The sequence below is a fragment of the Mustela nivalis genome (assembly GCF_964662115.1).
Source record: "Mustela nivalis genome assembly, chromosome: 2".
NCBI lineage: Eukaryota > Metazoa > Chordata > Mammalia > Carnivora > Mustelidae > Mustela > Mustela nivalis.
The window spans coordinates 101,959,352-101,976,063 of record NC_139021.1 but is presented as its reverse complement, the minus strand read 5'-3'; the positions used below and the strand labels follow the sequence as shown (position 1 = coordinate 101,976,063).

Genomic DNA, 16,712 nt, shown 5'->3' with positions numbered 1-16,712 from the left:
CATAGTTGGGCCTGACCAGCTTCCCAAACAAGAGTTTGGCCAGCCTAGAGGCCCATTCTGCAGCCCTGCCTGGGCAGGGTAGCCACACCACTGCTCTGCCTGCCACTGATTACAACCTGCAGCTATTCTCTCTGCAGAACAGTTAGAACAGACAGCTCATCACCTCCTCATGAGCCCTTCGCTCTCAGCATACCGTCCTAGGTCCACTGTCCTCCTCTGAGGGGCGCAAGACAGAACTAAGTGTCAAGGCCAGACATAAAACATTTCAGCTGGGTAAGAAACCTTCTCCAGAAGTTTCCAGAACACTTCTGCAGACAACTCTGGCGAGAACTAGAACATGTGCCAATCCCAAACAAATCTCTTGAGGAGTGTCTTTAGTGACTGGCATACTCCAATCAACCTTTACCTCTGAACCTTCCAAGGCTAAGGTGAAAAACAAGTTAAGGCTCTGCCATCAAGAGAAAAATGAGTGCTGGGTATAAAGAGTCTGTAAGAACCTATCAGTTCTTTGAAAGTTAATTGAAGAAATAACACTTAACGCATGCACAGCTCATATTAAATTGCCCCTATAAGCTAGCTACTATTAATGTCCCCATTTTACAGATGAGAGTCTGAGTACAGACAGTAATTGGTCTCAAATCTATTTAGTGATAGAGCCAGACAACATCATAAGAACCCAGGCAATCTGGTCTCTAATTCTACAGCCTCTCCCATACTGGGAGAGAAATGAGTAAGACAAAATATGTATATACATCATAATACAAATGTAGATAGTTCCTGTTATACTGGAATATGCAACTCATACCTAAGAGGATTTCTCACTGGAACATTTCGGCTGGATATTTTCTCATATAATGGAAAGCAACAGTGTTGAACTCTAGTACTCTTCACATCTGCTTTCATCAATTAACTCAATATTGCTTATTTTTTAAAAAGATTTATTTGAGAGAGAGAGAGATAGAGAGAGAGAGAGAGAATGTGCATGTGCAAGGGGAGGGGCAAAGGGGGAGAGAGAATCCATAAACAGACTTCTAGCTGAGCACACAGCCTGACTCAGAGCTCAAGCCCAGGCCCCTGAGATCACAACCGAAGCCAAAACCAAGAGCCGGCTGCCCAACCAACTGAGCCACCCAGGCACCCCAATATTGCTTATCCTGTATAATTAGTATTTTCACTACACCCACTGATGGACCCCGAGGCAGGTGAAAACTTCAAAAACACAATGTTTGAATTCTTTATTGAAGAATTAATGTAAAACACTGGCCATAACCACTTTTATATGCCAGGAGAGAGTGAGAGAACATGTAAGAGATATGGTAAAATTGGGGAATGTTATTTCACTTAACATATAAATTGAGTAAGGTAAATTGGGTAGCTTTTAATAAGGACCACCACTGTTGTCACATAGTGAAAAGAACAAAATATTTTACATAGTAAATTCACATATATAAGCACTTATTACACAGGGTTCTTCACACACATGCTCACTGCTGCTGTTCTCATTATTCATCTTGTGCTGTGTTTTTAAGTGAGATGGGAAGCTGCTGGAGGACTCTAAACAGAGAGCGAACAATGTCAGACTTCCTGCTTTTATTAAGGAACATTTATACTCAAACATGAATATATATAAATAAAAATTTGCCATGAATTTTGTAAATTGAATACACCGACAAGCAATATTGAGATAAAAAGAACACTATTAGCACCAGAGGAGCCCCCTTAAGTCAATCTCTGCAACCTGCCACCATCCAGGCAACCACTATCCCGACTTCTAACACCATGTATTACATCCGCCTGCTTTTTGAAGGAAAAAACACAGCACTTAGTCTTCTGGGCATGTAATTGTGGTTCATTCATTCCTACTGCTGTAGAATATGGCACTGAATGAAGAGCACAATTTATGCGTGCATTTTAGCATTGGTGGCCATTCGTGCTGTTTCCACTTCTGGGCTATTAAGAATACTACCACCATGATTGTTCTTTCAAGAAACATGTATTTCTTTTCGAGATAAACCTAGAAGTATAATCATGCAGGCAAAATTTACATGTATGTTCAGCTCTAGTAGAAAGAGCCCATTTCCCAAAGTGCACAACCTACATTCCCACCAGACTCATTTATTTACCAGTTGCTTCAGATCTTCATCATCAGTTGGTTTCATCACTGTAGTCATTCTCATGTGCAGTGGTCTTACGTTTTTGTTAGAATTTGCTTTTCCTTGATGACTAATGAACTGGGTAATTTTCCACATTTACTGGTCATTTAAATATACTCTGAAATTATGTTCAATCTGCTATTTTTCTTTTTCTTGTTGACTTGTTGGAGTTCCTTCTATATTCTGTAGAAGAGTGCTTGGTTTGAGATATGCATTGTGATTATCTTCTCCCAGTCTGTGGCTGGTTTTTAACTCCTCTGCTGCTTTTGGCTTTTGTTTTTGAACAAACAGCAGTTCTTAATTCTAATGTAGTTGAATTTATCTATTTTTTTTTTCTTAAGGTGTCTAAGCCAAAGTCATGATGCTCACCTATATTTCTTCTAAAAGTGTAACTGTATTACCTTTCACATTTAGATGTACAATCCATACGAAACGAATTTCTGTGTAGGGTGGGTGGCTATAGTCAAAATGTTTTTCTTACACTTACAGAGAGCCAATTAACCCAGCAGCATTTATCAAAAATACTATCTTTTTACCACAATATTACAGAGTCATCTTTGTCATACATCAATATATTTGGGCCTGTTTCTGGACACGGTTTATGCTTGTGCCTGTGCCACAGTCTTGATATCCAGCAATTTAAGTCCTGTAGATCTGTTTTTCTTTTTTCTTTTTCCTTTTTTTTTTATTTTTTTTTAGATCTGTTTTTCTATTTTCAATTTATTTTTCTAGTTTCTAGCTATAGTTAGTCAGTGTCTCTGCATATACATTTTATAAATTCAGATTTGCTAATTTCTAATTAGCTGCTAGATGGTGATTAGGGTTGCACGTACAGTCATCAACACACTGAATATATCCTTCCATTTATTTTGGTCTTAAACATCCCTTAATTTGGTGATGCAGTTTTTGGATTTCTAGAACTTACTGTTTTAGGACTATTGTAAACCTAACAGCAATGTAACAGTAGTAAAGTCTACATCCTGATTTAATTTGATAAATACTCCTGTATAAGCATCACCACAATGCAGCAAACCCATCACTAGCAGGGATCCCTGCCCCTTTACTGCCTTCAGTCCACCAACATGAAAACAATTATTTCCTAGATTTTATCTGTTTCCCTTTTCCTTGTGTTTTTAGGCAGGCAGGTAAATCTGGTCTCTGCTCTCCTATCCTGGGTGGATACAGCTCACCTCCTGGTATCAATTTACTTTCTATTGGTAGTTTATATATAGAAACAATTTTTTCTATAGTGAGATTGCTAATTCGCTTACTTCTGATAATATCTCCATAGATTTTTTTTGCACATTTCTATGCAACAATACCACTTACCAATGAGTTATGCTTCAAGTTTCCCAGTTTTATTCCTTAAATTCCTTTTTCCTTTTTGTTTTATTGATGAGCTAGAGAATTCAGTCCTATGTTAAACACAAGTGGTAACAAGCATTCTTGTCTGGTTAATATCAGGAAGAGATACCTCAATATTTACCTACTTAGTATGATGTTTGCTGTGTATCGGTTTCCTTGAAGATTTATTCATTTGAAAGGGAGAGAGACAGGGAGTGCACAAGAATGGAGAGAGGCAGAGGCAGAGGGAAAAACAGACTTCCCGCTGAGCTGGGAGCCAGATATGGGGCTAGATCCCAGGACCTGGAGATCATGACCTGAGTGGAAGGCAAATAGTTAACCACCTGAGCCACCCAGGCACCCTGGTTTCCTTGTTTTTGATGAGCATTCCTAGTTTTGTTGTTTTTTAACCACAAATGGGTATAACGTTTTATCAAATACATTTTCTGCATCTGTTGAAATAAGTGGCTTCACTTACTTTTTCTACTGATGTAACTTAAACTTTTATTTTACTGAAATAGTTTCACACTTACAAAACTCACAAGCACAATACCAAAAAAAACCTCTCATATCCCCTTCACTCAGATTCCCCTAACTGCACCACACCTCCTGAAATTATGTTCAATCTGCTATTTTTCTTTTTCTTGTTGACTTGTTGGAGTTCCTTCTATATTCTGTAGAAGAGTGCTTGGTTTGAGATATGCATTGTGATTATCTTCTCCCAGTCTGTGGCTGTCCCTTACACACTTGCACTCACACACACACGAATTAGTCTTTCTCTAGAGCATCTGAAAATAAACTGCAGACACAAGGCTCCATTACCACTACCCACTCCAGTGTGTATCTTCCACAAAGGCAGTAACATACAGAACCACCCAACAATCATCCAAGTCAGGAGATAAACACTGATAAACACCACCATACACTGAATTTTGCCAACTGTTCTAACAATGTCTAGTCTTCCTTTTTTGTTATTTTAAAATATCTACAGTCTTGGAGTGCCTGGGTGGCTCTGCCAGTTGAGTCTGACTCTTGATTTTGGCTCAGGTCATGATCTCAGGGTCGTGAGATCAAACTCTGCTTGGGGCTCTCCACTCAGCAGGAAGTCTGCTTGAAGATTCTCCCCCTCTGCCCCTTCCCTTACTTACCTGCTCACTCACTCTCTAAAATCAATAAATAGCTCAGTCTTCTCCATCCGGAGCGGTTTTCATGTCATTCACATTTTTAAAGACTATAAGCTTTGCATTCAGTAAAATAACCTTTCAAATGGGTTCACCTGATATCTCCTCCTGAGCAAACACAGGTCACACTTTCTTGGCAAAAATACCACACAGATGATGTTGGCTCTTCTCAGTGCATCCCATCAAGGAATACATCATGTTGACCTGTCCTACTCCACTGGTGAGGTGAACTTTGATCACCTAATCACGTTGGTGTCTGCTGGGTTTAATCATAAATCACCACATTTACCTTTGCAGCTGATTAGTATTTTGTGGAGAGATATTTGAACATTTTGCCCATACCCTATTCTTCATCAAACCTCTACCCACAAACCCTATCCTATGTTGGCAACTACCTCCTAAATCAACCACCACTCCAATGGCTGCTGAATGGTATTTTCCTATTTCATTATTCTCCTTTTACTAACTGGCATTTTTATGTAAAGAAAGTTTTCCCTTCTTGTCCATGAATTTACTCATTTATTTACATCACTATAAATTAACGGATTCCATTTTATTAAGTCTCTTGTGTTCTGATTCTATCGTTATTTTGATGTTCCAACTGTCTCAAATTTGGCCAGTGGAATTTGTCCAAGATGGCTCTTTTGTTTCCAAGATTCTTTGAACATTTCCTGTCTGGTAGCTAAGATGATTCAAGTTCCTCTATTTCTTCCTATCTCTGACCTTGAATCAGCCATCACTCCAGAGACCTGGTTCCTTTTTGGGTGGAGGACAGCATTTAGAAATGAGTAGCCTGGGGCACCTGGGTGGCTCAGTGGTTAAGCCGCTGCCTTCGGCTCAGGTCATGATCTCAGGGTCCTGGGATCGAGTTCTGCATCGGGCTCTCTGCTCAGCAGGGAGCCTGCTTCCTCCTCTCTCTCTCTCTGCCTGCCTCTCTGCCTACTTGTGATTTCTCTCTGTCAAATAAATAAATAAAATCTTTTAAAAAAATTTTTTAAAAAATTAAAAAAAAATGAGTAGCCTGGTACTTCGTGTGCTGCTTCTGGGGTGTCACTGTGCGTAGGCCCTCTCAGCAGACAGAGACATAAAACACACATACACATACACGATTTCTATGAGTTACATTCCAATCCAACACTCTGCTGTTTTCCAACTTCCCCCTTCTCCATTTTTATGAAAGCCTTTTCCAATCTGTCTCCCATCATCCTCAACACATTTTCTTATTTGCTCAATGTTAAATATTTCAGCCATGCTGATCATCTTTTCCAGCTGCCCTCAATGCTCTGATGCTAGTGGATACCTCACCACAATACCTTTCTCATCCTTCATGGCACGCCTGTTCTGACTTCCATTCTAGGAAAGGAAGGCAGGAAAGAAATATAGAAATCACAAGGGAGAAAGGAGAATGTGAGAGGAAGAAATGGCCAAACTGATTTCATTTTAAATATGAAATCCTTGACTCCTCTAATAAACATTACTTGGTCCATGGATATGACTGAATTTTTTTAAAATTTCGGATTATGCACTTTAATTCATAAAATATTGGTAACTTTACTTTCCTGAAATGTCTATTACAGGTTTTGGTATCAAGATTGTACTCAGCTCTCAAAATGAATTAGTAAAGTTCCATCTTCCTTTCTCTGGAAAAGTTCAGAAAAGCTTGGTATTCTCTCCTCCTTAAATATTTGGAACAACTGCAGCGAGGTACAATCTACCTTTGGTATAACCTTGCTTTTTACTAATCGCATGCTATGCTCAGAAAGGGCCCATCCTACAGGCAATTCCCAAATTCTAATCATATTTTCTCAGTACTGAAAAAAAAAAATCTACTTTCAGCATCTTTTCCTCCTGCCCTGTGCTGAGTCAGTCTTCTAAAAATTTCTTGGAAAACTGGTTATGTGTCTGATCTCTAATGTTGAAGAATTTTTCACTCCAGCCTTGACTGCCAAAAGTACCACTGGCTTCTGGTCTTCATCCTCCTACAAAGAGTTTCAGCCTTTACCTGAGCCACGCTCAGTACTCAGGTTCCTCCGTGTGGCCAGAACTGGCAAGGGCTCCCAGGTGAAACAGCTGCATTTTGCGCATGTGCTCTCCACGATTCATTCCTCTCCTGAATTTTACCACTAGTCCTCTGCTTCTGCAGCAATAGGCTGCATTCAAATAGATGCTTTTTGTGAAATTTTTCTAGTTGTTCTCAGTTAGTACACTGATCTGCTACAAGCTACTATAACCTACCCAAGAGTATTATCTACTTGTGCTTTTTTAAAGCTCTATATTTAAGAATGTACTTTCACATATAAATGTTTCACTTTGTTGAAACTGTTACATCACATATGAAAAGTGTTAAGTACAAGAAGAAATACAGTTAGGTACCGTAAGTCACTCACAACAGGATGACACCTGCCAGGGCAGAAACTACCTATGCTCCACACACACTTCTACAGTCACTAAGCTGCCTGCATAGCAACTCACCTTTCCCCTTTGATTCACTCTTCCAGAATGAGCCACTCAAAATCAGTCTGCCCCAGAATTACTAAAACATCCTGCTAGCAAGCTCCTCCTACGTGTATCATGAGATCCAGAATCTCTCTTTTACCTGGACATCAGAAGGTCCTTTTGATGAATCCTCTTGCTAAAAATCTTCTCTCATCCTGCATATGCCTGAGCAGTAAACCTCTTATGTGCTTACAACTGCTGGTCCCAGTGTGGTGTGTTTTCATATCTAATACCTTTTTTTTTGTTGTTGTTTTTTAATTTCTTTTCAGTGTACCAGAATTCACTGTTATGCACCACACCCAGTGTCACATCTAATACCTTAAACAGGGGAACAGACCTGGCAATGGGTCAAAGTGTATCTTAACAAAAATAAAATGCTATTTCTAAATGAAAATGTTCTCACTTCCTAAATTGCTAGAAACCCTTCAATTCAAAATCTGATGTATAAGCGTAGATTTTAACTTAAAGCTTCCACATAATTAATACGTTTTCTCTAGTAACTTCCAACATCCACCAGATGCTACATCAAGAATATCACACAAGCCTAATAAAATATCACCTCATAGAAAATGCTTCCCTAAAGTGTCCTACAATTTGTGCATTTTCTAAAGCCTGTGAAGTAAAATCTTCTCTACCTTATGAATGCTGATAGAGGTTTCTAACTTAGATGTTTTCTTTGATGTTTAGTGAGGTGTGGCTTTGGGCAAAAGGTTCCCTATATTCATTCACCAATAGGTCTTCTCCACTGAGTTTTCTGATATACTCTACGGTTCAAATTCCAACACAAAAGTTTTCTATATTCTATAGCTTCATATCATTCATTCTCTCCCCTCTGTAAGTTCTCTGCTATATTGTTAGAACTGACTTTAGACCAAAGATGTTCTCAAAAATGATTATATCAATGGATTTTTCTCCCCTTTTGTGTTTTTTCTATAAACTCTTCACCCAGAGTGACTTCCCTCATTTATTACATTTATAGGGTTTCTCCCCAAATGTGTTCGTTGATGTACAGTAAGTTTAGACTTCACATAGAATGATTTTCTACAAACATTGCATTGATAGGGTTTTTCCCCCGTATGTGTTCTATGATGTGCAATGAGTTTTGACTTTACACAGAATGATTTTCCACATTCATTACATTCATAAGGTTTCTGTCTTATGTGAGTCCTCTGGTGGACAATTAGGGCTGACTTCTGACGGAAATTTTTCCCACATTCAGTACACCCAAAAGGTTTCTCCCCTGTGTGTCTTCTCTGATGTTCTGTGAAACCCGAGTAGTAGCAAAAAAATTTTCCACATTCAATACATTCATAGGGTTTCTCACCTGTGTGAGTTCTTAGATGCTTGGTGAGAGTTGACTTCTCAGAGAAGGATTTTCCACATTCATTACATTCGTAAGGTTTTTCCCCTGTGTGAGTTCTTTGATGTTTAATGAGATCTGATTTTCTGAGAAAGGCCTTCCTACATTCATAACACTCATAGGGCTTCTCCCCTGTGTGTGTTTTTTGATGTACAGTAAGGACAGACTTAAATGAGAAGGCTTTCCCACATTCATGACATTCATATGGTTTCTCCCCTGTGTGTGTTCTCCGATGTTGAGTAAGAGTAGACTTTTCACTGAAGGATTTCCCACATTCCTGACATTCAAAAGGTTTCTCCCCTGTGTGAATTCTCTGGTGTTTAATGAGGTCTGAATTCTTGTAGAAAGTTTTCCCACATTCAGGACATTCACAAGATTTTTCCCCTGTGTGCGTTCTCTGATGTCTTGTGTGGGCTGACTTCTGGTTGAAGGTTTTTCCACATTCATGACATTCATAAGTTTTTTCTCCTGTGTGTGTTCTCTGCTGTACACCAAAGACTAACTTTTCACTGAAAAACGTTCCACATCCATTATATTCAAGTAAATTGTCAATGGAGTGGGTTCTCTGAATTGGAATGAGGTTTGACTTCTGGCTGAAAGGCTGAACACTCTGATGGTTATAGAGAATGGATTCCTCAAAGAAATTTTCTCCACATTTATTGAATTCATAGTGATTCTCTCTTGGATGTGTTCTCTGACAAGCAATGAGAGATGACATATCACTGAAGATCTTCCCATATCCAGTGTACTCACAGGTATTCTTTCCTGTGTAAGCTTTCTTATGTACAACAAAGAGTGCATTCTCATGGAAAGCTTTCCTACATTCACTATATTCAAAAGGCTGTTCCAAAATTTGAATTTTCTGATGGTGAACAAAGTCTTCATTAAGGTGGAGGCCATTCCCATTTTTATTATATTCATAAGGTATCTCTTCAGAATGAATTCTTTCATAGTTATCAATATGGAGCCAATTTCTACCTTTGTCAAACCCACTGAACTTCTTTCTTGAATAGTTTCTACTGTTATTAATTAATTCTGAAATATAAATAGAGTGACAAGGAAGATTAGTTGACAAGGATATGTAGGAGAAACAGTTAGGTTTTGGGGAACAAACTTAGTTCATTATTGCCTCATGTCTTGATTATGACAACAGTATACATACTTCCAGTCTCATCTCTCTTTTCCATTCTGCACACTAGCAACAAATCAAACTTCTAAGAACTCTAATTCAAAAGGGAACACTACTATAACCCAATCTCTAATATCTTTAAGTCTGTTTCTAGCTCTGATGCACTAGGAATAAAAACACACAACACAGGAAAAACAATGAGTGGTCAAGCCATTCTTGCCATAGGATCAGATTTACAGCCCTTTTGATTATGGTATTTTTCCCTTTATTCCATCAGAGTTGTTCAAAAGTGGACTTCTGACCATCAGACCCTCTTCCAGTGTCTTCTGGCTTTCCCCCAACCAAATCTCATCTGATTTAACATTAGCCTTCAATCCTGCATGTGTATGTATATACATGTTATGCTTTTATATTGCTGCATAACATGAGAGCGTACAATTCTAAACCTGATCCTAAAACTTTCATTTACCTGTACATTAATATTTTTTGGTTACGTATAACTGTCTTTACTCCTCTGTTACCTATAATACTATAATTGTAATGATGTATCATACAATTCTATAGAATGTCAATACTAATACTACTGAGTCCAATAACCTAAGAACTGACAGTATTTTTTTAAAGGTATCACACTGAAGCAAACATATTAACCTATATTCAGATTAGAACCAAGCCATCAATTTACAAATCTAGAATGAATGTTTTTTATTCTTGTAAGCCCAGTTGTTTGTCCCCATAATTTGTTCATTCTTATCCATAATCTTATACTCAAGTTGCTTCATTCTGTTAGAGCTTACAGTCCAATAATGTTTTTAAAAACTTGCTTCCTAAATCTACCCAACACTTTCAGCATCATTTGCTAAGAAAGAAAGACCGACCTGTAACATGGACAAACATTTCCCCAAAGAAAACACATAGATAAATGGTCAACAGACACATGAAAAGATACTCATCACTCATCATCAGGAAACTGCAAATCAAAACCACAATGAGAGATCACCTCACAACGGTCTGATTGGCTAATATAAAAAACACAGGAAACAACAGGTGTTGCAAGGATGTGGAGAAAAAGGAACCCTCATGTACTGTTGGTGGGAATGCGAACTAGTGTAGCCACTGTGGAAAACTATATGGAGGGTCCTCAAAAAGTTAAAAATAGAACTACCCTATGACCCAACAACTGCACCACTGAGTACCCTACGAATACAAGCACACTAATTTAAGAGATACATGTATTCTTATGTTTATAACAGCACCATTTTCAATAGTCAAATTATGATGGCAGCCCAAGTGTCCGTCAATTGACAAATGGATAAAGATGTGGTGTATACACACATACACAATGCAACATTACTCAGCCATAAAAATGAAATCTTGCCATTTGCAATCACCCGGATGGAGCCAGAGAATATAATCCTAAGTGAATTAAGCCAGCCAGCCAAAGACAAATATCATATGACTTCACTCACATGTGGAATTCAAGAAGCAAAACAAATAAGCAAAGGCAAAAAAGAGAGAGAGAGAGAGAGAGAGAGAGAAATCAAGAAACAGATTATAGAGAACAAACAAGATGGTTACTAGAGGGAAATGGGGGGGGGGTGGATGAAATAGATGATGGGGATTAAGTAGCGCACTTGTCATGATAAGCACCCGGTGATTTTTTTTAAAGATTTTATTATTATTTATTTATTTGACAGAGAGAGAGAGGGAGATAGAGAGAGAGAGAGATCACAAGTAGGCAGAGAGGCAGGCAGAGAGAGAAGGGGAAGCAGGCTTCCCACTGAGCAGAGAGCCTGATGCGGGGCTTGATCCCAGGACCCTGAGACCATGACCTGAGCATGGTCATGAGGGCAGAGGCCCAACCCACTGAACCACCCAGGCGCCCAGCACCAAACGATTAAAATAAAAAGTTAAAAAGTATGGGTACCAGGCAGTGGGTATTATAGAAGGCATGGATTGCATGGAGCACTGGGTGTGGTGAAAAAATAATGAATACTGTTATGCTGAAAATAAATTAATTAAAAAAAAAAGTATGTTTGTATAATTTACTTTAACATGAACATGAGATACGCTGCTATAACAATGTCTTTGTTAAACATGGAATTTTTAAATATTCAATGTAGCTCTGACTTTTACTCAACTATGTTTCTGGCAGCCATAACTCCACCTATGATTTTCTTCCAACACTCTGAATAGATATTACGTCAATCATGTTTAACAAATGGTTTTTATCAGAATTAACAGGAGAGCCTTACCAAACACAAGTTTTTAGGCATCATACTGAAAGATTTAGTGGTTAATGTCTGTACTTTAAAAAAATATATTTCTGTAAAAACCAGCAAAAATGGTAAAATGCTAATGAAAGATTTTTTAAAAGCATGTATAGAATAAATTTAATATTCATGATATTGCCTGCTCCCTCCTCTCTCTCTGCCTGCCTCTCTGCCTACTTGTGATCTCTGTCTGTCAAATAAATAAATAGAATCTTTAAAAAAAAAAACAGTACAGAACATTATACAAAACAATTACAGACTATACCTCCTTCTCAAGTGTGCATGGAACATTTATGTATTGACAAATTTCAAGCAACTGAAATTATTTCAAGAAACTGAAATTCTCTGTATTAAGTTAGAACTCAAGAACTGAAGGATAACTAGAAAAAAATGATTTTAGAAGCAACTCACTTCTCAACAGCCCATGGGTCACAGAAGAAATCCTGAAGGCTGTGGGGTGGGGGGGACCTAAAAGAAATGTCCATGGCAGGCCTGCAGCCTCAGCTCTGCCCCAGCCGGGGTCCACACAGCTGTGACTGTGAACCTGCCAATGCTAAATTAGCTGTTAGGAGTTGCTGCAAAATATGCACTAAGGGAAGGGGTGGGGGGAAGGAATTTTTTAAAACAGGTTGTATTGTTTTGTGGCTACTACACCCAAATATGTGGTAGAAAAGAATATGGCGTAAGTCCTAAAGACAATCATCCCCATTGAGGAAAGAAGGTAAGGAAATTTTTTTTAAGATTTTATGTGTTTGAGAGAGAGAGAGCACACACGCACAAGCAGGGAGAGTGGCAGAGGAAGAGGGAGAAGCAGGCTCCCTGCTGAGCGGGGAGCCAGATGCAGCGCTCAATCCCAGGACCCTGAGATCATGACCTGAGCCACCCATGCACCCCTATGGGTGAGGATTTAGTGTCCCTGTCTAGAAGCTTACAATACTGGAGGTAGAGCAAGACTCCATGACTGAGGATTTTGCCCCAGAGAGGGATTGTGCAAAGGAGAGAACATGACTAGGGAGGCAGTGTCCAAAAAGAAACTTTGGAAGCTGTCTTTTGGAAAAGTCATTTTGAGCTTGCTAATGAGCTCTTGTTAAAATCTGATGCTTAATCCACTGGAGACTGATGATGGGTCCCTAGCCGAACCCAATTTTTGGGTAGATCAACTTGGAATCTACCACGGGCAAGGTGAAAAGACTTTTTACAATAAAACCCTGCAAGAAAGGCTTTGCTGGTAGCTCTCCAAAGTCTGGAGTCACAGAGGTTTTTCCTAGCTGCTTGCTCTGTTGTAACCTTCAGCTCTGCCAAGCAGATGAGGTCAACCTGTTCAGGGGCAGAATGCTGTGACTATGCTGTCTGCTCTGTTGTAACCTTCAGCTCTGCCAAGCAGATGAGGTTAACTTGTTCAGGGCAGAATGCTGTGACTATGATGATGTTGGAAGCCAGCCCTGTGGTGCTGTGAGCTATGGAAACACCATGGATCCTGGCAGAACCATCCAGGTCATTACCATGGGGCTAGCTCTGATGCAAGGACCTGCACACAACCCAGACCACAGAAGCAGACTGTATTCTGACCTCAGGATTCCTGTGGAAGGTACAAGGTGGTGGGGCAGTCAATCAAAACTCAATTTTAACTTCCTCTAGAGGATATCTCACCACTGTTGACTTTCCAAAAATGAGCAAGAATAAGTTTATCTGTGCCACCTCCTTCCTGGCACTCACACCTTAGCAAAGCAGACTATTAAATGCAGCTATCCTCAAAAAGGGATGGTCTCAAGTCTATTTACTGGGTATGATTAGGAAAAAGGGGATGCATGTGTGGGACCAGTGGTAGTATATGCACTTATTTTGAAAATTCTGAAAATTCAAGATCTCACCCTGAATACTCCCCCGGACATAACATATCTCTTTCTCCTGTCAGCAACTCCAGGCCAAGAGGATGGCCAAAGAACAGTTTCAAGGATTAGAATTAATTCTGTTTAAACTGTGTAAAAATGTTTTTCTTTTAAAAGGCTTTGGTCTCCCTTGCACTCAGACCCTCGAGATCAAAGTTCTGGTGGAGAGTAGAGATGACTGGAAAAAACACGAAGTTACAGTTATCGATAAGATACACAGATTTTGGGGCAGATGGGTGGCTCAGTTGTTAAGCATCTGCCTTCGGCTCGGGTCGGGTTCCCTGCTCTGCAGGAAGCCTGCTTCCCCCTCTCCAACTTCCCCTGCTCGTGTTCCCTCTCTGGATGTCTCTCTATCAAATAAATGAAATCTTAAAAAAAAAAAAAAAGAAAGATACACAGATTTTTAACAATGGAAGTAAAGCAAAAACTCTGACACCTGGGAAAGTGAACCTTTATAACAACATGGGAACAGAGTTCTTGTTCACCTTCGTCCTTCCAACCCATCCTTGGAGCTCTCCCAGAGGAGAAATGCCTCTGCTGCTCTCCCTAACTGCCATCCATCCTGCTTCGCCCAACGACAAACTGTAGTGGATCCCAGGCATTCAAACTGGCAGCTGCTTCTCTCATGCGTGCTTGATGCTCTGATCAAAAGACAGAACATAACAGTCCCTACCTTTTCCCTGTGGAACACCTTGAGGTGTCATGCACACCTTAGAGAACTGGGGCGGCTGGAATGGGTCATGGACAAGCGGGACTGTTTGGACCTGACTGATTTAAGGCAGTCCCTCTGAAGAGACAACAAAATCAAAGATTTGGACTGGTGGGGGTGGGGATTCCAAAGCTCCCCAAACAGTGAGAAGTCATGCTAGGGACCGGGTTTGGGGCGAGGTGGGGGGGTACTTCTAACAACTGAAAGATCGTTCTTTCCAGGTATACCCTCTGGGATTGTGCTTTTGTGTGTGCATGTGTGAAAATCAACCACTCATTTGCAATCTAAGTGTGATCTGCAACCAGGAGTGATTATCAGAAGCTTTCAAGTATTTGAGGAAATACCCGGTAGTGCAACAGACCTCGGACAAGCCCTCTGGGAGCAGGTTGACCTATACTATGGTTATTAGAAAGTGGTACAGAATCTGTTCCTGTCTTGAGCTGAAATGCTTCATGACCCTGCCTCAGCCTGGAAGGCATTCAAGTCAGTTTCAACTGGCTGGCCAGAGCTCTATGGGTAACAGAATGTCCTTGTAAGCCAAGCAAAGTCTGGGCAAAATGCTAAGACAAATTGCTGGCCCTGGTTTGGTACCCTGGGCCAGGTAAAAAGGCAAACGGAAATACCTGAAGAGCATCTAGGTTTCTAAGACACATCTTGGTGGTTAAAGACTAAACCAAAATGACTGAGGAGTGGCATGTACATAGAAAAACTGGCCAGAAATCGGAAATAAAATGAGTGGTTATGTGGGACTGTAGGGAAAATAAATTTTATGTTTCTGCACAGCTAGGACTTTTTAAGCAAATGTAAATAAAACTTGGAGCTTAAGGTAAAAGAATGAGGTTTGGAAAGTAATTAATGACTAATTAGATACGGACAGACTCCAGGGAGACTCACATTTCAGTGGGGGTACCAGAACCAGGAGCCCTGGTGACATCGTGGGTATAAGGCTGGAGACACTGGTCTTCTCTCTCCTCTGAAGAAATTTACTCATAGTCCAAAGGGTAAAGTGCAAACTCAGGATCCTTTCCAAGGGAGCAAAGGTTTTCCTCCCTCCTTTTAAAATGGTCGGGGGACAACTAACTCTCTCTTCTATAGAAACACCCAGATTCATTTTATCAGTATTTTTCACCCAAAATACCAACTTTGTGTATATATGTAGAACACCTGATTTCTATCTCATTGCTCCAAGAGTAAGGACCTGAGGTACACTGGAACCACAAAGTTGTTACTTAGTTTTAAGTAAATACTAATTCACCTGCTCTGTTCCAAAAACCTCATGTGTTGTACTTACGGTAAAATTAACAAAGATAAATACTTAAAATTTAACAGTCTAAAATTTAAAATCTCCATCAAAAGATAACCTCAGACCCCAGAAACTTCACAAGTAAAATCTTCCAAACATTAAAGAATAATATAATCTCACATAATATCATCCACAGAATAGAAAAGTGTGAAATGCTGCTCAACTCATCTTATGGAGGTAGTACATACTTTCTTTTTTTAAAGATTTTATTTATTTATTTATTTGACAGAGAGAGGGACAGTGGGAGAGGGAACACAAGCAGAGATGGTGGGAGAGGAAGAAGCAGGCTTTCCGCTGAGCAGGGAGCCCAATGCGGGGCTCGATCCCAGGACCCTGGGATCATGACCTGAGCTGAAGGCAGACACCTAATGACTGAGCCAATCAGGTGCCCCCAAAAGTAGAACAGTCTTCAACCCCAAACCTGAAAACATTACAACAAAGGCTAATTACAGGATAATAGGTCTTATGAACACACAAACACACACACACACACACACACACACACACACAGAAAAATCCTACATAAACTCGTAAAAAGTCAAGTTCAGAGATTATGAGAGCAAAATACATTATGACGGAGAAAGTATTTCAGACATATCAGGTTGGCTTAACGTTGGAAAATTAATCAAGATTACTCACCATATTAACAGAATAAATATGAAAAGTCATGATTATCTCAATATATGCAGAGAAAACTTTTGACAAAATACTCATTCATGATTCAGAAAAAAAAAACAATAAGAGGGAGCACTTCAGTGGCACAGTCAGTTAAGCATCCCCACCAGGCACGTACTCTCTTTCTCTTTCTCTCTCTAGCATAAATAAATCTTTAAAAACAAAAACCCTCTTAGCAAACTAAGAATAGAAGAGAACTT

The 16,712-nt window shown here is 39.6% G+C and overlaps 1 protein-coding gene across 5 annotated transcripts in view; it reads right to left on the bottom strand.

The window, feature by feature from the left end:
- Positions 1–1,220: 1,220 nt before the first annotated feature.
- Positions 1,221–16,712, bottom strand: part of ZNF37A (zinc finger protein 37A) — a 29,300-nt gene continuing 13,808 nt past the window's right edge. For 4 of the 5 annotated variants that reach the window (XM_082720830.1, XM_082720831.1, XM_082720833.1 and 1 more), the window contains one exon: positions 5,136–9,569. In XM_082720830.1, coding sequence (XP_082576956.1) covers positions 8,116–9,569 — 1,454 coding nt within the window. In that variant the 3' untranslated portion in view covers positions 5,136–8,115. Of the gene's footprint in view, positions 1,555–5,135; positions 9,570–16,712 lie in introns of those variants that run through there. The other variant, XM_082720832.1, reaches the window with a different exon arrangement.